Here is a 24,864-nt window from a genome sequence, read left to right on the forward strand (position 1 = left end):
CCTTGGGCAGCGCTCCCACTGCTCTGTCCTGCTGGAACTGGAGCTTGAGTTGGCACAGCCAGGCCTGGTGCCCAGCACAGAGCAGCGGTGCCCGTCCTGTCTGCACAACTACCAGGTGTAAGTGCTGCTACTCACCCCTGACTCCTGGATCCCGGGGCAGCTCTGGGCTGAGGGCTCCTCTGGTGCCACCAGGCAGGCGTAGAGGGCCAAGCCTTCCTCTCTCCAGGCCTGCTGCAGCCCCAGCACCTCGAATGGAGCTCTGGGACCATCCTTCCTCTTCACAGGAGGCACCTGGAAATCCATTGGAACACAATTCCATTTTTAGATGGACTGAAAAAAAACCCCTTTTTCTTGCTCTGTTGCTTTTGAGTAGAACCCCACAACAACCCAGGGAGCACTCTGCTTTGATTACTAGATTAGCTGTGGTTTAGCCAGTAGAAAAATCAATAAAGACCAAATTAAATAGGAATAACACATTGCTTTTGATAAGCCATAGGATTTATTCTCTCAATGAGGACTTGCAAGCTCTGACTTCCACCAGTTTCACTATGTGGAAGCAGGAATTCACATTATTTCCCTGGTGCAGCAAGCGGTGAGCACAGAGGCCCTGCCAAGGCTGCCCAGAATGTTCCTGTCACAGCACTGTGTGTGCCTTTATCAGTGACAGTGAGATCAACCCAATCTCAGCTCACAAATCAGTGCAAAGGGATGATGCCATTCCAGGGCTGCTGCTTCCCCAAGGAGCCTTTCACTAACAGCCCAAACCCCATCAATCCCCATCCTGTCAATCCCCTTTCAGTTGGGCTGAGGGGGTTTCTTTTTCATGGATTTTTTTTGTGCACATGTCTGTGGGAAGGAAACATTCTATTTTCCAATTTATAGATCTGATTTAAACCAAAAAGGATAAGAAGTGACTTCTGCAACCCCAAGACATAAATTATTATTGTGAATCTCAGTTTAGATCCAGGGAGAAGGTGCCAGTAGGACAGACTATGCCTTGGCTCTTTAGGGGTTGCTCAAAGTCAGATGAAACATAATCCACGTTAACAAGCAGAACACATGAAAATCTTGGTTAAAAGTTAGAAAAGAGAGAGGAGGAACACTTGAAACACCCGGGGAAAGCACTGGGATGTTGCAAAATGTCCAGGGCAGCTGGTGAAAAGGGGCAGAAAGCTCTGGGAAAGCCAGACACAGGGAATCAGCAAAGCCAGGAGAAAAGAAAAGCAGAGGTACCTGATCCAGAACACGCTCTGGATGGAGAAAAAGGCAAGTCTGAGCTACAGGACTGTAATTCCCTCCCAGGGCTCTGGTGGATACAGAAACTCCAAGTCTTGTTCTGCTGGTTTACACCATCATCAGTCTCTAGGTGCATTATCTAGGTCCCTATTTACTGTATCCATAGCCCCAAAGCATTTACAGGGAGATAAAAGCCTTTAAAAACATGGGTTTAATACAGGGCCAGGCTGGATTTTGAAACTGCTGCACAGCTCAGCTGGATCACTCAAAACACCAGCACCAAGTCCTTCACTGAACACTGGATTCCCATGGGGAATTCTGCACCATCCACTGCTCCCAGCTGGCAGCATCCAGCACGTCTCCAATGGCATCAGTAAGGATATACTGATTTACACAAGCCAGTCAATGGAATTGCATGGATTACCACATGAGAATGTGGTCTAAAAATACATCAGCATTTCCAGTTCCTTCAGTGAAAGGAATGCAAACTTCTTCATTGCTATCCAACAGCCATTTCAGAGCCTGTGTGGAATAAATTGGTGGATTTTACCTCATTTTTTCTTGGGCACAAAGTCCATGTGAACATCTGACCCTCCTCCCAGCAGAGTGACACAGCCCTGGAAGCTGAGGTACCTTTTCAGGCTCAGAGAGAACTGCTACAAACCAGAGCTCAGGGCTTTTTTTAATGGGAACAACACAAGGGAAGAGAGCTCACACTGCAGCTGGTCACAAGCTAACGAGTCTGAATGGAAAATTCAGGATCCAGGGCTGTTCCAGTGGCAATTTTCATTAGCACTGAACTAACACTAAAGAATGTTAGCAATGTTTTAATGCAAGCAGGAACATCATTAACAATTAATTGTGTTTAAGTGGTGTTTAAGTGATTTAAAAGCCTGGCTGCTCAGGGTGAAATCTACCTTGACTGTGTGGATCAGTATTGGTATCCCAGAGTCTTTCCTAAGGAAAAAGAATAAGGCCACTGAGCAGGGTGGGAAGGAAAAATATACATTGGGGAAGAAAAATACACTGCTCTCCTTAGGGGAAAAAAAGGGTAATATGGATGGGAAGGAGAGAGGATGGGGTGGTTTCTTTAGAGGAGAAAAACACGTGAACCAAAGGACAATTAAGGCAGCCTCTCACTTGTTAACAGCACTCTTGACTATCAGGAGGGGTCTATTCTTATCCAGAGCAAGTGGTGAAAACCAGGAACCAAGGACAAAGCCCAACACCCAGCAGTCACTTTCAACAACTGAAAATCCGGCTCAACAATTTTTCGCTTCTTCATAAACTACAGACACAACCCAGCTCCACTGACTCGGGCGAGACTTTGATTTACAGACTCTGAGGCGAATTAGAACATCATTTCCACTTTGTTCAGCCGCTGTTTTGTAGCTGTTGGGAGGGTAAAAAGGAGATTTCCAGAGTGATTATGTATTCACTGGAGGTCCAAACACAGCCCTCGTCACCCAGAGCCTTTTGTGGCAGGTCACTGCGCTCACCAGGGACAGCAGCCACGTCACCAGGGCCTGGTAGATGTTGGCTGCTCCCAGCACCTTGTCAGGCACCTGCTCCTCGAGCTGATCCGTGGCCACTTGGCCACAACTTGCCAGCCAAATGGTCATCAGCAGCACCTCCTTTTTCACTCCGCGCGATCCAGGCAACGTGTCGATAGCTGGCAAAAAAGAGGCTTCCTGTCAAAAAAAAGAGATAGCACAAAATGAAAGTCACTTGGATTCTTGGAATTGTATTCATCATCAGGAATTAATTACATTCATTGCCATCACAGGAGGGGCATTTAACACCCAGAGAGCATTTATCAGAGAGAGAGAATGAGCCATAAAAGCCAGGTTGCTCCATCAGTGACACCTGCCTGAGCACTGCAGGTTTTCTTGGACAGCTGTCACCTGGGCCCTCATTTAGCCACACATTGCCTGGTGAATGGAAGGTTACACAGTCACAGCTGGAAAAGTGTGATTGAATTTATTCTGTATTCAAGACTCAGTGTTTGGGGGTTTTTTTAATCACTGAAAAGCCTTCAAACAAGCCTGATAGTGTGAAAACTCATTATTTTCTGCTTCACCTAACATCCCCCCTTTCAGAGATGATGTCACAGTTAAGGGAACTCACCTCCTTTCTTTACTTCAGCATTGATAGTTGGTTATTTAGGATGCAAATTCCCCTCTCCTTTAAGAGAACTGTTCAAGACACCACTTCCAGCTTGAAGTGTGGTACTTACAGCTTTTCGTCCTTCCACAGCTGCAGCTGTGATTATTGGCTGCCTTGTTCTTCCTATCTACGTTCAACTTGCTGCCCCTGATATTTCTTTGGTAAATTGACCAGCAAGTCCCTAAAATCCCAAAGATTCTCCAGTACTGCTCCTCAATAGCTGCAATCACAGAACCATGGAAGGGTTTGGCTTGGAAGGGGCTTTAAAACTCATCTTCTTCCATCCCCTCCCACAGGCAGGGACAACTTCCACCAGACCAGGCTGCTCCAAGCCCCATCCAGGCTGGCCTCATGTTTTCAGTTGCTCCATGTAGCCCATAATGAGGATTTCTGCCCACACCTCTACATTGAATGAACCTTAATTTGATTTACCTGAATTTACTCTGAAAGCAGAGTAAGCTAAATCCAATTACAGCCACCTTAATTCTGAATTAAAGTGTCCAAAAAGGTGTTTCCTGACTAATCCGCTTGACAAGTTAATGTAGCTTGACTTTAGTGCTGGTCCTCAAAATAGACAACTTCTTAAAATGGCTTAATAAGGAATAAAACGAAAGCAGCTCTACTGTGTCACCCAGTGTTTTGGTACCAAATAAAATTGCAATTAGTAATTAAGACAAAACAGCCATGCAAACATGTGTGATGCTGCAGAGTCGTATTAATTAATGTTACTGTGGTCCTGGGGTGCCAACAGAACTCCCCAGGGCTTTGATCCCTCCACTGAAATCCCCTGAGGAAGAGGCCTTGGGAGAAACTCTGGGAGCACGAGGGAAAAGTGACCTTCTCCTGGATCCTGTGTGTGAGAAAGGATTCTTCCTTACTCCCTCAGCAAGGGTGCGGGGTCAATCAGAGGAGGTAATTTAAGAGCTAATGACATTAACAGGCTCTCTAATTAATGTTTCAGCAGGAAATCTCCAACTATTCCAAACTTCCTCGGCCCAGCAGCAGGGGAAAGCTCAGTGGGTTTTCTGACCAAAATCAGTTAAGTTTACTCGTCAAGGTTCTTTCTGACTGAAGTTTTGGGAAAAGTTGGACCTTCCCTCTCCTTCCTCTGCCAGCCTCCTCGCCACAACAAGAATCTAAGTGTAGAACTTGAATAACTTCTGAAATATTAAGACTAATGAATAAAAAATAGCTAATCCAGTTTAATTCTGGGCAAGAATAACTGAAGAAAGATAGAACTGGTGCTTTCTGGGATGGCTTCCCACAGCACTGCCCAGTTTATACCAGTCTGCAGGGGAGAGTTCAATTTGCCCACGTTACACCGGCTTTTATTTGTGACAGTATTAGGTTATAAAAAGTCTAAAATTACTCAAATGCTGGGCTATTTTTGGTTGCTCTAGCTGGAATTGTGCTGTCACTCAGAGATAGGCTTGCAGCTGATTGCAGTCAAGTGCCAACAATTACCAAAGAGTAAATAAGATAAAATTTCCTCTTCCCAAATTCTTGCTATTTTGTTTTGCAATTACATTTTATGTCATTACAAATTCCAGCCCTTCAGCTCAGTTTCCTAACCACCCTCCATCCCCAGCTCTGGCCTTTTTTTCTCTCCACTCTCACATAACAACAGCGCAAGGAAGAATAGCCAAGGAGTGACCTCTGCCCAAATCCACACCCCAGGGAAATGAGGAAAAAGGAATTGCAAGGTAACTTCAGGACAGCCACATAACCCAGCCTGCAGTGACAACTGCTGAACTTCCCCAGAGGCACAGTGGCCTTAGGCTGAGGGTTTGTTGGGAGATTGGGCAGGAATTGTTCCCTGGGAGGGTGGGCAGGCCCTGGCACAGGGTGCCCAGAGCAGCTGTGGCTGCACCTGGATCCCTGGCAGTGCCCAAGGCCGGGTTGGACACTGGGGCTTGGAGCAGCCTGGGGCAGTGGAAGGTGTCCCTGCCATGGCAGGGGTGGGATGGGATGAGGTCTCTTCCAGCCCAAACCATTCTGGGATTCTATGATAATCCCAAAGGAAACTACTATTCATTAAACACACATTTTAAAAAGTGGTAATTTATCCCCATATTATTATTATTTTAAACCAGAGCTGTTTATGATGACAGCAAGCCAAGGCCTGGTGGGCACAGGATTGCCAGCCAAGATTAACATAATTTTATTTCTAATGAAATAGCTCAGAGTGGTTAAATGATGCTTTTGTTGATGTTTTTTAAAAGAGTAGTTAGCATTGCTCTTCCTACACATCCATGTTAGATTGGACAAAGAATTTCAAAGACTGGGAAACATTAATGTCAAAGCTGTAAGAGGCTGGAATGACCAAGGAGAAGCTTGGGAGCCAGGCAACCACTTCACTAAGATTTCTCAGCAAAATCAACTCACCCAGTCTGAGGAGCTGCCCCAGTGGCAGGATAGGCCCAGGAAAAACAATTTTTTACTTTAACAGATACACTCTCTCCTTCTTAGGTAAATAAAACTTCAATATTTCCCTCCCAGCACCTTTTCCAACACTAACATGGAAGCAAGGCAGCATGTTCCATCCAAATACCCTCCCTACTCCACTGGACAGATTCTGCAGCAGTAAAAGCTCCATCCAAGCATCCCCTGCAGGGAAAAGGAAGAGAAATTAAACCCACACAGCCTCCACCTTCACCACAGAGGGGTGAGTGAGGGGGAAGGGGAGGAATAGGAAAGCTGCCACTCTCATTGGCTGGAGGTTTAATCAAAATAATTGTTTTCAGCCCTGTCTAAATTTATCCTCCTATGTCATCTGCACCCTAGCTTGGATCCCAGATTTAAGAGGCAATCCCTGATGAATGGCAAATTACTGACTGCAGAACTCTTTTGCCAAACGATGCATCTGCTGTGGGTTTGTAAATGTGAGCTGATTTCTAAGTGCTGGAGCAGCTCGAGCTAATTTCTCTGACGAACCTTCCCCTCTCATTCCACAGCTGCTCTGGTGTTCCATGTTCCTGCTCTGCCGTGGACAGAGCTCGTGGTACAAGACATAAACATGATGACTGTGTGCTTATATCCCTATTTTCCACATAGCCAGGTGGGAAATGTAGGATTTTTAGGACACATTTAACAATTCTGGCCATCTAAGGCAAAGCAGATTATCACTATTCCACAGCTTCTAAAAATTCTTGCATTAGATGAAGACATATTGGAAATGTCAAGTGTTTGTTCATTTTCATTCTGTGGGGAAGGAAAAATGATGACAATGCCATCTGTTAGATGATTTGAGACTCCACATTAAAGTGTGGAATAAACCCTGAAACCACTCAAAAAACTGCTTTATCACTGCAAAGTGGGAGCAACGGGTGAGAATGAGGAGAGGAGGATCCGCAGCTCCTGCATGCCACTGGCAGAACACTCTGGAATTAGGAAGTTGACTTTTCCTGACAAAAAGGAGAGTACAGTTGATGTTTAATGGTCTGAATGGTCTTTCTGTGAATGCATTTCTGTACCAGAGTCACTCTGCGGCACCGCTGCCTCTCTGAGCATCATGCTGAGGCTATGGATCTGAAAAACATGATGGGGGCAAGATGGTATTGAAATTCCTGAAGTGGATGAGCCTCAGATTGCTCAAATGGAGAAATCATGATGCTCCAAAGCAGATAACTCTGCCAAGGGAGATTGCAGGGATTCAGGGAGCTGTGTAATGGAGCATCATTTGCTCCGATCTCCATAGTTTTCAATTCACTTAGGGCACTCCAGATCATGAGAGTTTAAGTTAAAAATATAATAATAAAGAAAATGTCTTTGCTGCAAGTTTTCTTGCTCTGGACTAGTATTCATAGTCTTGGGTATGAAGAATAAAACCTCTTAACTGCACTAAGGGAATTCTCAGCTGCTTCACTGGAGTTAATGGCTCATCTAGCAAAGATAAACCCTCTTCCATGGGAGGCAAGGATCTGTTACAGGATTTGTTAGCAGAGAGATGCTGTGGATCACACAGGATATAAATATTTTTGGTCCAAATTCACCAACTCAAAAAACCCATTCAAACAGCTGGCAACAAACAGATTTTAATATATCATTTCTTCTTTATTTTTTAGAAGTGGGAAAATTTTCTGACAAAGGCTCAGCTCAGTTAAACACTGACCTGAGAAGTGCATTAAAATTTAAACCAAAGTAACACTGAGTCTTATTTGAGTTTGTTTGCTTTCCGAGACATAATCATTAAAAATGAGAAGTGCCTTTTCCATGATTGGTGTTTACACTCCAGTAACACTTGGAGAGGCTCAGAAGGATTCCCAGCCTCATTGTGTTGCTGTTCCGAGCACACGTAACAAAAAGTTCCTCCTCTAATGAGTTTATACTCCTGGTTAATGAGAAGCAGCTGAAATGAGTAAAGGAAGTTTAATTACTTACACATTTCTTGTGAGCACAAGATTGGGAATCGGGAATTTGTGCCTGGGTCCTGGCTCTGAAATGAAGTCTTTCTCTGTGGAACTGTAAAGTGAGGATAATATTTCCTTATCCTGCTCCCTGTCTAGCTGGATTAATTATCAAGACCCTGTAAAGCGCTCTGAAGAGGAAGAGTGTAAGATCATTGACAAACTTTCAAAATTAACCTCTGTTCCCTTTCCTGCTCCTAAAGGTGTTGTGGCTGCTCAGCCCCATGTTCTTATCTGCATCTTCCACAACTTGTTCTTCAAAGGATTCCCACCTGCCTCACACAAAAAATGCATCAGGACCTCCAGACCTTCCGAAGGGAAGGGAATTGCACATGGTCACTTGGAAATGCTGGGACACAGCATGGAATTGGTCCTCAGCCAATTCCATCTGAAATCTAGGCTGGCATTTGGCACATGCTCCAAGCTGGGTTTAAATCCTATGGGAATGGCTCTACTTGGATACTCCAGGAGATCCCCAGGGAGTTGGAATGCGATAATCTTTAAGGTCCCTTCCAACCCAAACCGTTTGGGATTGCTTCTGTGATTCACCACACATTTAACAACTTGGGGAAAGCTTTGTTTTTTCTTCCCATCAATGTATCTTTTTCATGTGTTTCCCCTGATAATCTATGGAAATCCCCAGAGAAATAAAGGAAAATAAAGGAAAATAAAGGGTCTGGGGGAGGAAACTGCAGAGCTAAACTGGCTTGTTTTACAGACTGCCAATTAAAATGGATTGTATCCAGTTTGTCACAGGCTCTGTGCTCTTCTCTGCAGCTACAAAACACCCTCCAGACAACCCTTGAGACCTGTGAGTTTGGGGCTTTGTGATCCTGAGAACTGCTAAGTGCTTACAGTGTTCCCTGAAGCTGGTGGGAACTCTAGGTGCCTGGCACAGAGCTGGGTAGAGCTCTGTGTTTGCAAAATAAAAATAACTGCACGATTCTTCCACTCCATAATCTCGGATAAAGCCCTGAATTCCATTCCCTGCCACTGAGAATAATGCCCCATAATGAGTATTTGTGGAATAATGTGTTTACAAGTTGTGACCAAGCTTATCCCCCTGTGTGCTGAGATTTGGAACACGAGCCCAGCCTAAGTCAATGCTGAACAAAGCATGAGTGAAACCAGGAGTGCAGTTTAAATCCTGCCGTTCCTTTAACAGACAAGCCTGTACATCCCCCTGGAAAAACAGAGGCAGGTTCAGCCTCCTTTCATCTACAAATAGCATCGGTGATCACAGCCCTGAGGTAAGGCCAGGAGTTGGGAATCCTATTTGGAGTCCAAGAGAGAGAATCACGGCAGAAAGTGCTTGTTTCTCTGTGTAATTAAACGTGACTGGCACTTGTTCAGAGCCACTGCAAAGCCAGGGCAGCTCTTCCTGCTGCCAGCACAGGGCCTGGCACAGAGCAGGACCTGAGGAGACAAAAAGCCCAGAGATGGTTTTTGTGTCCTCCTGCCCCCTCCAGGATGAGAAATAGAATTCGGCTCATGGATATTTTACATTATTGTCTTCAAGTTTAATGTTAACATCCCGCTAATGTGAATGGAGGAGTATTCAGGACCTCTACTGGCAGCAAGTTCATGCATGGAATCCTGGAAACTCTTCTCCTTTTCCTTGTATTAACTACTTTCCCTTAAGCAACAGCAACGAATGTTCCCATCTGTCAAACTCGGGCAGGAGTGTATTGAGGAATAAGCCTAAACTCATTTTAATCACTTCCAAGATATGCCGAGGAATATAAAGGATTAAATATCTCCCATTATCCTGGGGCCTTTTCAAACTGCAGTCAGAGAAAGAGCACTGCAAGATCTCATTGCTTTGTAAAGCTCTGGTTCTTCAATTCCTTCCACAGCTGGAAAAAGCACAAATGTGGGAGATCCTGGGAACCATCGGAGTGGCTCTCCAGGTTTACATGGAAGCTTCTCCATGGCTTTTTGGCGATCCTGATGCATTCAGCACAGGTGAATTTCCTGGTTCTGAGCATTGCTACAGCAATTTGGCTGGAAAACCTCTTAAAGCAGCCAAAGGTTATGAAAGCAGCTTTCCTGTGTGGCTCTTGGACCTGCTCTGACGGTGTGAGCAGAACTGGGGAGAGGAGCCACAAGGATGGGAAGTACAGCCTGCCCTAAGAGTGCCTGGACACTTCCACAACATCCCTGACACTGGGAACACAGAGAGCAAACTCCTCCTGTGTGGAGGGAGGTGTTTATAACAGACACATAAGGCCTAGACCCTCTGCTTGCCTATTAAGGCAAATCCTTAGGTCAGATCTGTGCCACCCTGAGCCTCAGCTCCTGGGATTTGGAGCCAGGAACAGCAGGAAGCAGCTTCTCCACCAAAGTGCTGTGCCAGCAAATCCCCCCATTTGCTTTCCCTGGCACCATGTGGGAAGATGAAGAGGAGGCCAGAAACACAGGCTCTGTGCCAGCTGCCAGCCACCCATGCTGGAAAAACATTTCCTTGGGATCTTCCATCTATTCCAAATGCTGTGTGCTGGGCTGGTGGCACAAACAGGAATCTTGGCCTTCTGTCTCTGTGTGCTAAGTTTAACTCCATCTCTAATTGCCTTAGTTTATTTTTAAGCCTTTCTTGAGTCGAGGCAGCGGGTTCATTAAGTACAAGAGATTTTAATCTTGTTTCAGGAACTCATTAAATGCCTGGCAGGAAAAAAAAAAGAAAGAAAAAAGGAGGAATTCAGGGGCCATCTGGTGGCTGTTGGGCACAGCACTGCTGGCCATAACCTCGGCATCAGCCCGGCAGGGAGAGCACCTGGAGCCGAGCAAAACCCAAACTCAGCTCCGGTGTCTGAAAAAAATTAGTGTAGGAAATATTCGGTGATTTTTACAATTAATTGAGTTTTTTAGCTATATTAAAATAATAGTAAGGGCTAAATGCTGTTATAATTACATTCACACAGATGCAGTTGCTTTGGCCCAGTGTCAATGAAAACACTTGGTCACAGGTGATTTGTACTACCAGGATCACCTTTGGAGTAATACAGATATAGAGAAATTCAACTACTGTGTCACAAAACCGTTACAATCAGAAAAAGATTTTATAGGTTTCCTCAGCTTTTCCAAATAGACGTACTGCACCACATTTTGGGGGTTAAATTTGCATTTCTGTAAGGAAGTGGCACAAAACCTATTCCTTTATGAGTGGTTGATCAGGCCTTTGCCCATTCTTTAAGTGGAAACATTAATTTTACTTTCTTACAGTCCTTTTCCTTTATGTATTTTCCACCCAGCAATAAAAGTGGTGTATTTTTAAATAGTGCTGAGGCCATCACCTCCGTGCAGTCATGAGAGCTGCTCCAGTGGAGCTGGGGAGGTGCCCAAGTGCCCTGGTCCAGCAGGTGAAGTGCTGGGTTGGGATCCCTGGATCCACAACGTCCTTGAACAACCCAAAAATGGAAGAAAAGGGCAATTTCCAATGCTGATGTCAGCACCATTGCCTTAAAAAGATCAAAACACCCGTGAAGCAGCAATGGCAATCACAGGCACCTATTTAAGGAAGACAGGTAAAGAATCAAAAGCATTTCACTGACAATTTGCAGATCAAGGCACCTCCTACTTAAAAATAACTCTGGGGCCAGTAACTGAACTAAAAATACTTTTCCAAGTTTTGGAAATCAATCCCTACTTTCAGGCAGACCGTGCTGATGCAGGGTAACTGTCCCAGCAGGAGAACGTACAGCACTTCAGCACCACTCTGAATGGTAAATATGGATTTTGTCAGGGATTTTCCCTGGAAGAAATATCAGATCAAAGAGAGAACAAGGCCAACAAGGGCGAGGAAGGATTTGACCATAATATATCGGTCATTTTGTGGCAATGCAAGTAGAACATCTTGTGGCTGAGAATTCTCACTGACACCAGAGAGCTGAGTCAAGGCGTGTTAACATAAAGAACCTGCTGATTTTGACAAAAAGGTGATGGAGCCCATGTTTACAAGATGGAAAGGAAAGTACCCACATCACCTATTTGCTAAGGTAGAATGAATCCGTTGTGCCTGGATGTTTTTGTTTTGTAAGGCAGCTGTAAGGCTAAGCTGCAATGAGATGAGGATCATGGTAATGTAATTACTGATACAAGGTTAGCCCAAGTGATTGTGAATGCCAAGAAAAATGAGATGCCACAGTATGAGTCAACACATTCATTTCCCAACCACTCTGGCTGGGTAAGGGAGATAAAACTGTGTTTATATGGGGCTGGTTACAAGGTGGCTCCTAATAGCTCTCCAACAACATTATCTTGTTCTGCCATATCATGATAGAGCAATAAATGGAGAATCAAGCTGAAGCCCTGCTGAAAGCACCTACTTTGTCCCAATAATAAAAGAGATGAGTGCAAGCTAAATTGCAGTTGTTCTGTGTTAAATGAATTCCAGGGCTGGATGGGCCATGCAGGGGTTTGGCTGCAGCGCTCAAGGCCGGGTCTGACACGAGCTCAGGCGTTTCACTTCACATGGCGCTGCTGGAAAAGGAGCTCTGTGGAGCTGCTTTATCGGCACAGACATTTCCCTTGGTCCCGGACAAGCTGCAGAGCAGCTCTACCTCTGCCTGGCCTCACCTCCCTCACCTGCACTGACTGGTCTGACTTTGTGGCTCCAGCTCAGCCCTGTTCCATCACTCCAGACCCCCTGGGTGATCACTGGGCTGTCCCTGGGTCCTGTCCCTGCCTTGGCTTTCTGCTCTTCATCTTGGACTTTCCTCATTCCCACACGTTTGCCAGCTGGCCACCCTCACCCTCACAGCTCTGCTGCTCCTTTGGGACCGTGGCACTGCCCTCCCTGCCTTGATCTCGCCTGCAGATCCTGCTTTGTCTTCCCCAAAGGCTTCCCACTGCCAGAGGCAGGGTTAGGTGGGATATTGGGGAGAAATTGTTCCCTCTAGGGTGGGGAGGCCCTGGCACAGGCTGCCCCTGGATCCCTGGAAGTGTCCAAGGCCAGGGTGGGACAGTGGAAAGTGTCCCTGCCCATGGCAGGGGTGGGACAGGATCAGGATGGGATTTAAAGTCCCTTCCCACCCACACCAGTCTGGGATCCTGTGAGATCCTTAGAATAACCCGCTTGTGCTGCTCCTGACAGAAAACTCAGCTCTGAGCCTGGCAAAAGTTACCACCATTATCTGGATCCCACCTAATGGGAATGTGACAGGAAAACAACATCAGCACTAAGTAACTTATCATAATAAACAAGATGAATGAAGTGGCAGATCAAACCCATTTCATTTTACATCCTCCATTTAACTGCTTTACATCCTGTGAGCGTTCCTTCTGCCTCCCTCATCAATAACACTGCTCAAATAATGAAACAAACCCCGTACTGTTCCTCTAAACTACTAATTCATCCTGACCCTACTGCAAAATCACACCACCACCCTGCTGGCTTTCACAGAACTCCAGGTGCTGGCATCAGTTCTGAAGGAGATCCAAAGGTTAAAATGTAGCTAGGGGGTCCAATTTCAGAAGAGATCAACTCATGACAGTCTTACAGTTCACCAAAAGTTTCAGTGGTACAGAGAAGGGGGAAAAAAGGCAAAAACAAAACACAGCATTAAAAAAAAAAATCAGGTTCTTCCCTGGATTATTTTTTAAACTAAGAGGTGAGCCAGATTGCCCAAGTATTCAGACACCTACAGACATGGACTTGACAGGCAGAATTCTTAGCAAGAACCCACTGATTTCGCAGGGAATTGGCACCTGCATGTCTTGAAATTCCACTGGATCTCAGCCCCTTCTTCAGCAGCTGAATTGCCCCTGGAAGCGAACTCTCAGTCTCTCAAGTTACCTCTCCCCAACCCCATCTCTCAGAGTGAAGCTGAGGACAGAGTTTGACTGAATTGGGTTAAGAAAAAGGAGACAGCACATTAAATCTGCTTTTACATTTTAGACAAGAACTCTAATGTAACCCTAATGCAGCTTTTTAAATTTCATTTGCCAGTCATTCCCAGCACCTCAGCTGCAGTAATTGCAGAGTTTCTAAACTTTTCCTCTGATTATTATTCAATTCAATTATTTATGTACATTATAAATGGTCAGAGGAATTCTGGAAACTATGACAAGTGTTCCAGATCTGAACATCTATCACTGCCAAAACAAAGGATTACAAAACAAATTTGCAAGTGTGCTACTCTCTCAAACACTGGGGCTTGTTCTTTGAATCTATGTTTTTATATATAGATATTAGATATTTTCACTGACACATAGCTGCCAAATTACAGGGGCTTTTAGTTTTAAATGTCAAAACAGTCAAGTTTTTCTGTCTGTGTTCATAAAAAAAGAAAGAAAAGAAAACCCTGCTCAAACTCAAAGGGATAAAAATGCTGCTATCAAAGTGGGTTTCAAGTAATCTTATAAAGGAGTGTTGTATTTGATAGATTATGTTGATACATTATTTAGTCTTCATTTTAATAATGAATATTTCTGAATAACAACTAAGAGCAGAGTTGCCCAGATAACATGGTTATTATGGGTTGTGCTGATTTGCTTTTACCATCAGTGCCTTGGGAGGTCGGGCAGGTTCCCCTGGAGCTGGCTGGCACTCAGTTTGGGATCATGGAATGGTGTGGGTGAGAAGGACCATAAAGATCATCCCATCCCACCCCCTGCCATGGGCAGGGACACCTTCCACTGTCCCAGGCTGCTCCAGCCTGGCCTTGGACGCTGCCAGGGATCCAGGGGCAGCTTCTCTGGGCACCCTGTGCCAGGGCCTCAGCACCCTCCCAGGGAAGGATTTGTCCCCAAAATGCCACCTGAACCCTGCCCTCTGGTTAAACCTGCTGTCCCTTGTCCTGTCACTGTGTAACGAGTCCCCTTCCCTCTTTCTGGGCCCTGGGAGCAGCTTGCACAGGCAGCAGGAGCCTGGGCTGGTGAGAAATGCCCCTGTCCCTGCTGCCACAACTGGAACATCCCATCCCTTAGGGGAATATTTACATCTCCAGTTCCAGCACACATCCACCCTGAGCTCTGCTCCAGACAAAGCACATCACCGAGCCCATCCTCATTTCTTTGGCATCAGCACAGCAAATATGGGAAATGACCAAACACAGTAATTCTGCATTGCCTGGTGCATTGTCAGGAAGGAGAGAGCAAGGCCCACGTGGATTTCTGAGGAGCAAGGGAGTGTCTGCATCTTAATAAGGGCTAACTGGAACTGGGTGGTACTTGCCAGCAGCCAGGAGCAGATCCAAAGGATCCACAACCTTTACACTCCAAAGCAGAGCTCTGGGCACTGTGCTGTCCTTGTCAAAGCAGGCTGGCAAAGGGAAACTCAGCTGGGAGCTTTTTAGTCCTTTACTCCTCCTCACTGACTAATCCAGTGCTAAATAAAATGAGCTTTCAAATTTCCACAACCAAAGCAATCAATTTACAAAACAAATCTGAATGTCCCAGCCCCAAATCTAGGGCTGTGAAGCCTTTCAATTTTTGTACTGACAAAAGAGCTTTGTTATTGTCATTAGCCCAAATAAATCATTATGGTGGATTCAGGGTGGTTCTGCAGTTTCTCACCTCCTCTGACCTTCTCACCTGGCCGTGTGATCAGCAAAAATCAGTGCACGGATGAAGCAGGACTGCTTGTCACAGAATCATGGAATGGGTTGGGTTGGGAGTGATCCTAAAGCTCAGCTCATTCCAACCCCCCTGCTAAGGGCAGGGACAGAGATAAATCTGAGGAGTAACAGCAGCCCTGTCCTCCAAGCCATAGTTAGGCTTTGGCTAAAATCAGGATCATTTCATAACCCCTTAATCAGGAGTAAAACCTATGATTAAACCCACAATCCTCAAAACCAATCCACAAAAGTGAACTATAAAGCTGCTGGGGGCAGACAAGAAGGCAGGACTCAGCAGAGACAATAAAAATACTTCACTTTTTTAGGAAAAGTTATGAAAACTCATGCGGGAGACTCTGGCTGCTCTGAAGTAGATGACACTCAGGCCACTGAACCCAGCAAGCTCTGACAGGTCAGAACTGGAGGGCAGCTGCTTGGGGAACTCTCCCTGCACAGGAAAGTGGGGAATTCTTCACCTTTAGCGTGAGAGAAGAGCCGTAGGGCTGCTCCTCTCCTCAGCTAATGGTGGTCCATAACAGATTTGAAACAATGCAACCCAAATGACCTTTTGCTCCCAGCTGCCCGCGGCAGGGAGGCACTGACCATGTGGAACAGGAGCGGGGTGTTCTCTGCCATGGGCTGCTCCCCACACACCGAGCGCAGAGGCTGCCACCGCTCCAGCTGCTCCTGCAATCTGCATCTCCTCTGCCTCTCCTTCATCTCCTCTTCCTTTTGGGAGAGCTCTCTTGCACATCCTTCTCTCCTGAAAAACACACAGATTAAGTTTTTCACTTGGCAAAAAAGGCCCCGCGTTCATCTGGTTGCACTTCTTTTTTTCTTGTATTTACACCTCACACTTGAGGGGAAATCATGACATGAAAGGCTAAAATAGATTTAGAAAGCAATTCTGGTGTTTGTGGGGGACACAAGAACTTGTCAGTGGATGAAATAATCCCTCTAAGAAGAAATAACCTCAAAGAAAAGCAGCAGTGATCAAACTTCTGATAAGTGGCGATGATCTATGTGGAGATGAAAACTCCTTTAAGCAGAGATGTGTTTGTGACGTGTCACTCCCCATCTCCACACCAAGATTCCCAGTCTAAACCCATTTCCTTTCCTATCTGCTATGGGATACGACAAAGTTCCCCTGACCCCAAGACTTCCCATCTTGCTACATCTGGATTTCATCTGCCATTTCCACGGCAAACACTAAGTTCAATTTCTTCTGAATTCCCCCAGCCCCAGGTGCCCCAACAATAATTAGAATAGCAAGAGAGAAAACTAAAATCAGTTAAAACCACTGAGTTATCACTCAGACAGTAAATAACCCACATTCTTGCCTGGCCATGGGCTGCCATCTCTAACAGGTAATCAAAATGGAGTTTAGCATTCCTGATGGAAGCAATGAGCTTAATGTCAGGAATTCCAGAGGGAAAAAACCCTGCGACCAACCATCTGCTTTTCAAAGCAGGTACACAGGAGCTGAGGTGTCTAAGTGGCAGGGCAGGCAAGTGTTTAACTCTGACACAGTAATAGTCTCCAGAGCAGGCAGATCCTGAATCTTTCCAGGGCTCATATGTCAAAGTCAGAATGTTAAATTTCACTCTGAAAATAGCAGGATATAACCTTTGAAAAGGCAGCGTAATGGAGCTCTCCCAAACAGTTGGGCAGGTGCACAAGGCAACCACCTGATTTCACTTTGAAATGAGACCTTCTGCAGAACACACTACATTTAACTAAGCCCAGGGAGGCAGAGGCCCAAATAATTCTGCAATTTCCTCAATTGATATAACTCTTATTTCTATTGTTTAAAGCTTTCCAAGATATTCCTGTGATATTCTTCACAGGTGTAATCTGTAACTCCAAGATCTTGCACTTTTCTTGTTGGCAAAACAGAATTTGCTTCCGAATTCCTTTGTTTGGAAGAAAAAAATTACAAGGGGAGGCTGATACATCTTCCAGTTTGTAAAAGGTGTTTTCAACTGAGACACGGAATAAACCATTTTCCATCCCTTCTGGGAACACAACAAAAATAAGCGTAAATTGCAGAGGGGATAATTTAAATTAGACTTAATGAAAAGCTTTACAACTCTAAGGATAATCAAACAGCAAAACGTACAACCTGGGAGTCAAGGAATCCTCACCATTGAGGACTTCAAGACCAAGTTCCATAAAGATCTGCCAGGAGATATTGGATTTTACCTCACTCTTTATTGGCAGAGGGAGACTGACCCTTCCAGACTTATTTTCTAGGAAATCCCAGTGCTGTTGTTCCTAAAGGAGATCAATACTGCCTTATCCTCCTCTTCTGCAGAATAAAAGCTAAAGGAAAAGGCTCAGTTTCCAATGTCAGATGTGCCATAGCTCATCTAATGCCAGGCCCCACTGAGGCTGCCTCTAAACCTTCCAGCAGTTGCTGCCAGGACTGTTGTTCTTTCCAGGTAACAAACCCTGACACCCTCTTGCTCCAACTCACAGCCCAGGCAAGCAATTTTCTTTAACCCTGGACAATCAGAGAAGCCACATTCAAACCCACTGATTACTTCTCCTGTGGGATACCTTGGCAATTCTGCTGTAATTAGGGGATGCTCTGGAGCATCTCCTGTGTTTTGAATCTTTTCAGCTTCCATTTTGTTCTCTTTCTCTGTGTCAGCTCCGTTGCCCCCACATCTTGAAAAGGGGGGACTTTCCTTGCCTGGTTCCAATCTCATCAGTTTCCTGGGAACCACCTCATTCGTCTCTTGCCTCACTTTACAAGATTGGTTTTGACTTTTATCAGAGGAACCTCTGTCTTCCAGCCTTTCTGGATGCAGTTTCTCAGCTGGAACAGAGGCTTTATGAAGAAGCTCCAAGGCCTCCTTGCGGGCTGCTCGGAGTTGTTGCAGTAACAAGCTCTTCCCTGAGCAATTCCTCCTGCAAAGGAAATAAAAACCTGATTTCATCAAGATAAAATGTTATGAATAAACTCAATCTCTGAGGAACTTCTAATACGATGAGAGCTCAAAACAAGGACTGAGCATCTACAGGAATAATAACGGTGGGTGACACAAGCAGGGCTAGAACACAAAATTGATCTTCTTGGCAGTTTATTTACCTCTTCTGCATTCAGGCACAACACAAACAGCTACCAGAAGAGCCCTGAACAAATGTATGGTTGGCATGGAAATCAGAACCTATAGATTTTTGTCCCCTTTGGATACAGGGGGTGGGGTTCAAATACATGCAGACGAAAAGTTTTTCTAATAATTATTACAATTTTTGAGTGTTTGGCTTAGTTTCTTCAATGAGACTGCTAAACTGTCAGCAAGCACATTACTGTGGTAGTGGAATGTCCTATCATGACATAATCTACATGCACAGCATAATAATTCCTGTTTAATAATTTGTTCCAGATAAAAATGAAACTGGACAGACCCCTTGTGAATGAGATCAGAATCCTGCCCTGCTGAGTCCAAGAGGATTTCTTATTTACAACCAGAACTGAGCAGCATTTGCCAGGCATTACACTTGTGTTTGTTCTTTAGCAACATTAAGGTGAATCAAAATCCAAGCTCTGCTCCCCATCACTGCAGGTTTACATTGATGGAACAGCTGAACTTGTGTCAGTTGCAGGGAGAGTTCCCCAAGCAGCCCCTTGTCCCTGCTTTTTACTGGCTTTGGATTAGATGTTCTAAATTACATTGTTTGGGTTCTGTTCCTTGTCAAATCACCTCTTCTTCCAAACCATTAAAAGCAATGGAAGTGGCTGGCATAACAAGACACATGTTCCGCTTGTCCCCTGCCCTGCTGTGGTTTGAACTTCCAGGCTGCAGAATTCCAAATGGAACCCAGAGCATGAGTGCAGGAAGATGGTTAAATTTGACACCTCTGCTCCACATTAAACAAATGTCTAATAACCTATGGATATGAATCCAGGATTTAGCAAGAAAAGGCTGACATCTGTGCCTGTCAAGGAATTTACACTTTAGGATTCCACCCATCACATTCTCACACCTTTCCCCTCCAGTTAAGGAGAACTGGAAGGGTCCCTGTCCATACAATGTAGTCAGTATTCTCTTTAAATCTCTCTCCATTCTAGCCCATTTTATTATTTCTAAAAATAAAGGTTTGTCTGAGTCAACTCCCTACAGCATTTCCAAAGTTTGTTTCTGAGTCATGTCAAACACAGTTCTGGTGTCACTCGGGCTGGAGGAAAACTCACATTTTCCACCCCCCAGGACACCTCTGGCTGTGTTTTGAGCTGTCCCAAGCAGCTGGACAGGTGCAAATATTGCCTCAGGGATCAATAACTCTCTAGCTTTGGTAGCTTTACCATGCAACAGGAAAAGAGTGACCTCCTGGGGCCACACTGGAGCACTTTCCTTTACTGGGCTTTTAATTTTTATTTGCTGTGAAGACCAGGAATAGAAATATTTAAGTACACAGACTTTTACTCTGATCACTGTTAGGGCAATTATTTTAGTTTCATAAAAAATGAACATCATATTACTTGAAACACATTCCTGGTAAGGAATCTTACATTCTCGTTTCTGCTTCATCCTTAATCATCACAGTCTCTTCTTCTTCAGAGGTGGAGGAGGAGCTGTCACTTGCACTGTGAAACAATCAGACCATATTAATTAACCCTGTTCCAGCTGAGAGTTGGCTCTTGGTCATTTCTAAGATGCAAATTTAGAAAATGAGGGAAAAGGGAGAGATACTTCCAGGGAAGATCTCCAGGTGCTAAGGAGGTGTTCTTTGCACTATTACTCTAGCAGAAAGAAAATTCAAATATTCAAGCAACTAGACCAAAATGTTTACCTGTTTATTATCTAGTAGCTGTTCATTAACTTCAAGGTTTCTTCTTATGACAGAGGTGTGAAAGAACATTTTTAAAGTTACATTTCACAAGTATGAAATTCAGAAAGGTTTAAGTTGCTCACTTTTTATTACTTATTTCTCACTCCCAATAAAGCCAGGATTTACCTTTGTTCCTCTTCAGGGACTGTCACTGACTTTTGTGGCTCAGCATCTCTCAAATCTATGTACACAGTTGCAGGTTTTGGCAGGCCCTGGAAACTCATCCTGCCCATCCTCAGAGAACTTGGTGGGGATGACAGCAAGGCAACATCCCTACACATAGAAAACACCATCTCAGCATATCCTCTGCCTTATCCACCCAAGGAATCCTGCAGGGAGTGGACTGGGACCAAAACTGTGCTGAGAAAGGAGCTTTGTGCTGGGCTACCACACAGATTCCAACTCTGCTTCTGCCTGCTATGAAAGTTCAAGGATTCAGCTTCCCCCAGGAACACAGATCACACAGGCAGGATGAAGAGGGATATTTAGTTCTCAAAATGTGACACCACCAAATTGTTCCGGAGAACAAAGGCAGGCACCAGAGAGATCACAACTTTTAACATCTCCGTTTAAGAGCCAGTTCCCCTTACCTCTTCTGGAAACTCCATTTTATCTTCCCAGGCTTACAAAGTGCAAATCATCCTAGCGCCTCTCCCTGCTCTGGCAGTTAGGATATTTCCCACCTTCCCTCCACTTTTTCACTCATTATTTCCTCTGTGCTGCCACCACTGATGTTGTTCCCTCTGAACAGCCTGAAAATGCTCTTCCTTCACACAGAAACCTCCAAGAAGCACTGACACCTCCACTGATACCCACAGAAAATCGTCCTGTGTATCTTTGCTCAATTGAGGCACCAGTAAGAGAAATTGGTACCCCAGATGACAAAAAAGGGTGAGCAGGATAATTGGTTATCCTCCTTTTCCTGCCTTTCCCATTGATCCCAAGTGTCTGGTAAGGTTTAGACAGAGGTTGATGGAAAATGCCAAGGTGTTTATCATCAAATGGAAATGAATGACTGAGTATTCCAATTCCAACATCAGCTTTCTGCAAGGCTCCAGAGAAAAAGCCCTATGGAAGACCAGGAGTTCCCCAGTATCCATTGTGGCAGCCAGGATTAGCTGGGATATGTGACAGAACAGGACTTACTTATTGTCCTGCTGTCCCTGGAAGGAGCAGAGCTCGGCTGATGGCCTCCCACAGGGAGGGGACACTGCCCCGGACTGCCCGGCACACAGCTCTGCCAGCCTCGCCATCAGCTCATCTGCAGACTTCCTCCTGAAGGTCTCTGTGCAAGAGCAACAAAATAGCAATCAGTTGGAGTCTTCTGCCATGGAATCACCCAATATTCCCCATGCTCACATTGTCCCTTTTCCTACAGCTTGGCAGCAGGGGAAGGATAAAGATAATTATTGTAACTGGTTTGTCTGGCCCATGGCAGGCTGTGAAGCACTAGCTTCAGGGTAAGAAACCTAGATGAAATCTTGAATGAAGATAATTAAACATGTTTTAGAAGCATTTAAAAAAACCCACTATGTTTTCTGCATTCAAAATTATGCTGCAGGGAATGACTTAAATACAGGAACCTGAGTTTTATTTATTTTTATGCACTTTCAACTAGTGACATTACCATAATTTGCTGGGAAGAAAGCAACTCCTGCACGAGTTTTATCTCCCTGCTGCTCCAGCTCCTCAAGATTCTTGTCTACATCCCATTGCTCAATATTCTGAAAGAAGACAAGAGAAATGTGATGGAAAGTTTACTCCCAAAAGACCACCCCTACTTTCAGTGCCAGCTTGTTTTCAGCAATTCCAGAGGAAGTGCTGTAAGGAAAGGAATGCATTTATTACATCCCTTCAGTCACTGCATCCCTCTGGCTGCTTCAGCTACTTCTGCTGAGGCTTTTTCTCTGAGAATCATGAACCCTTTTGATAAGACTCCAAAAAATCACTGGAGACAGTGGAACAGATGAAAAAGTGGCCTGATACAAAGCCAAGCATGTGCATTTTGATCGTGAATAATGTGAGAATTTCTCACTGCCACACACAGGAGAAGGACTTGTGGCTCTTCAGTTCCTTGAGATGAGCCCCTTTCCTCCCCCTCCAGCTTCTGAGCAGGGTAAATTCCTACTGCTCTGGGTACAGTCAGTATCAGATGAGATCTCACAACTGCTCACCCCACCCTGAAGAGAGGATCATCCATTTCCTTCCTCTGAATCCCTGGCACACTCACCTGGCCCAGGTACAAGAGGCTGCCATGAAAGTCCACATGCACCGAAACCACTCATTGCTTTCCCTCTGAACATCATTTGAAACTGAAGTTTTAATGAAAAGAATCCACGCCCATGTGAAATATCATCACCAGAAATTAGAAGTGATTATGAGTTTTATTGAAAGGAAGGGGGCTGTGAGTTGTGACAATGACACCACTGCCACAAACATGCATTTAACAAACCACTCATGGCCTTTAAAAAAGCAGAAGCAGCCTCCAAACCCAGCAGTTTCGCCTTGTAAAACCTCCAGCATCTGCCCCTCTTGTTGAAGAGAAGATTCTCCCTCCTTCCTGAGCAATAAACCTTCACACATATCTGAACCTTGATTAGATCTATTTTAACACTGCAGCACTGGTTTAAGTTCCAGAAGGTCCAGAAGAAATAGAAGTGAAGGTTTGCACAATTCTACTTCTAATACAGAAAAGAATTTAAGAAAAAAAAAACCAAAACAAAACAGCCATTTCAAATGAACTGATAGGAATCAAGAAGAAACTGGGTTTAGCGACTTGACACAGACTGAGGTGCCTGGCTGAGCTGGGGAGCAACAACTCCCTTCCAAATGAAAGTGAGAACACACTGAGCCTAGTCTCAGAACTCACCCCAAAGCACCAGACTTCAGCTCATCAAAGGCACTGATATCAAACAGGTTCTGAAAGGCAAATAGTGCCTCCTGAATTAGCAGAGACTGAATTCTATGAGGTGAGCTGGGAATTACATCCAGATCAACTTGAAAAAGATGTCCTTCAATGATGCAGCACAATTTAACTCACAAGCCAGCAGCTGCATGATTTGCCTGGACTGGAACAGCTCTAACATCAAAAAGTTCATTTCTGTGAATACATGAAAGGGGAAGGGAAACATCTGTACTCTGACCTGTGGAAGGCTTTGAACAGAAAGATCAGGACCTGTTCTGTGCTGATTAAGCTCCTAATGAGCTTAAAAATCAATACAGGCAGATCTGTACCTCAGTGCTGAAGAGAACCACCCCCTCACTCTGGGCCACATCCCAGCTAACACTGAGCTGCTCGTCCCACCTGCCTTAGCTGGCTGAGATTTAGGACTTCAGGAACAACCCTAAACCCCTCCTCACCTCCAGCACTCCAGTGAAGGCCAGAAAGCTCTCTGTTTTAATACAAAGTCTGCCTGGGACCTGAGAAACTCCTCGCCTTCCCAGGGACAGATGCTATGGCTGGCTTCCCCGAACAGCTCATGGACCTTGCTGCCGATCTATGGCTTTTTGCCACGGTTTGGCCTTGCACTGACAGCTCTGGGACAGCTTTTGGTACGTGTGTAACACACAGCCCCAGTGGTGTGCCAGAGCTGGGCACTTCAGCTCCTCGCTGCAGTGGGACTGTGCAGGCACTGCTCTGTGCCCCCACCCCACCTGCAGCACCCCCCAAAGCTTCATTTTAGGGCCACTTGCCTGCAATGGCAAATGTGTCACTTCTCCAAGACACTCAGCTGAGGAGGTTTCTTCCTTTACAAGTCTTCCTAGAACGTTGACGCCATGGGAGGGAGGCTTGACATCCTGCTTTGGGGATGGCTCCACAATGATCTTGGAGAGTATCTTTGTCTCTATCAGCTTTCTTCTCTCCTTTTTACTGCACAGCTCTTCCAGAGACGCTGCTGGGTTAAGCCAGGAGCTCCCTCTTTCCTTGGCCTGTGTTCTCCCCGTTTCTTTCTCCTCAAGGTGATCTGTGGGATCTGAGGGAGACTCTTGAAGAACAGCTCTCTTTTGGCTTGGCATTTCTTCAGTCTGGCTGGCAGGTTCAGGAGCCTCATCTTTAATCATTTGTACATCTTCTTTTGCAATGATTTGGGCACCATCTGTTTTTTCCTGAAAGTCAAAACCTTCCAAGTCTCCGTTCCAGATCTCCCATGGAAGTTTTTCTGTCTCCTGGATCTGCTACAGGTAGAGAAAGCACAAACATACAGAAAGCTTTGGAAGTGGCTAATAAACCAAAACAGAGTGACTGGAAGGCAACAGCTCCAACTCAGACACCATATGGAAACAACCCACACCATATCCCTCATGGAAAACAGTGAGACTGTTTACTTTCCAGAAACTTGAATTTCAGGAACTGCTAAACGTCTTTTAAATTACTTTTTCTTACATGTGTTCATTATTCCAACCCAAACCATCCTGTGATTCCGTGGATTTATCTTCATCACTGAAGGAACAATGGGATAATTTTATCCCAGAAAAGCTGTTCAAAGAATAAACTTCATACTTTTCCTCCTTCCTGCACTGTCCTAATTCATTTTCTAGACACATAAAATGATTGCACAGTGTTAATTAGTGCACAGGAAAAACAGTAAAGGGGACAATAAAAACTGCCAGGAGATGGGACAATAGAGGTCCAAAATCTCAAGAACAGAGAAAACTTTAAA

At 45.0% G+C, this 24,864-nt stretch overlaps 1 protein-coding gene and 1 long non-coding RNA gene across 2 annotated transcripts in view; one reads left to right on the forward strand and one right to left on the reverse strand.

The window, feature by feature from the left end:
• The window catches only part of DNAAF8 (dynein axonemal assembly factor 8), an 89,210-nt gene that overhangs the window by 59,025 nt on the left and 5,321 nt on the right, over positions 1–24,864 (reverse strand). Inside the window, exons 4-12 of the mRNA XM_058422629.1 lie at positions 23,897–24,379; positions 21,831–21,927; positions 21,350–21,488; positions 20,330–20,476; positions 19,884–19,958; positions 17,924–18,277; positions 15,968–16,127; positions 2,736–2,927; positions 136–291 (exon numbers count right to left, since the gene is read on the reverse strand). Coding sequence (XP_058278612.1) covers positions 136–291; positions 2,736–2,927; positions 15,968–16,127; positions 17,924–18,277; positions 19,884–19,958; positions 20,330–20,476; positions 21,350–21,488; positions 21,831–21,927; positions 23,897–24,379 — 1,803 coding nt within the window. The remainder of the gene's footprint in view (positions 1–135; positions 292–2,735; positions 2,928–15,967; positions 16,128–17,923; positions 18,278–19,883; positions 19,959–20,329; positions 20,477–21,349; positions 21,489–21,830; positions 21,928–23,896; positions 24,380–24,864) is intronic.
• LOC120759855 (uncharacterized) lies at positions 4,214–6,896 on the forward strand. The gene is made up of 4 exons (XR_005703236.1): positions 4,214–4,314; positions 5,030–5,105; positions 5,872–6,067; positions 6,187–6,896. It is a non-coding gene; the product is annotated as an uncharacterized LOC120759855 (long non-coding RNA).

The sequence above is a fragment of the Hirundo rustica genome, chromosome 15 (assembly GCF_015227805.2).
Source record: "Hirundo rustica isolate bHirRus1 chromosome 15, bHirRus1.pri.v3, whole genome shotgun sequence".
NCBI classification, from domain to species: Eukaryota; Metazoa; Chordata; class Aves; order Passeriformes; family Hirundinidae; genus Hirundo; species Hirundo rustica.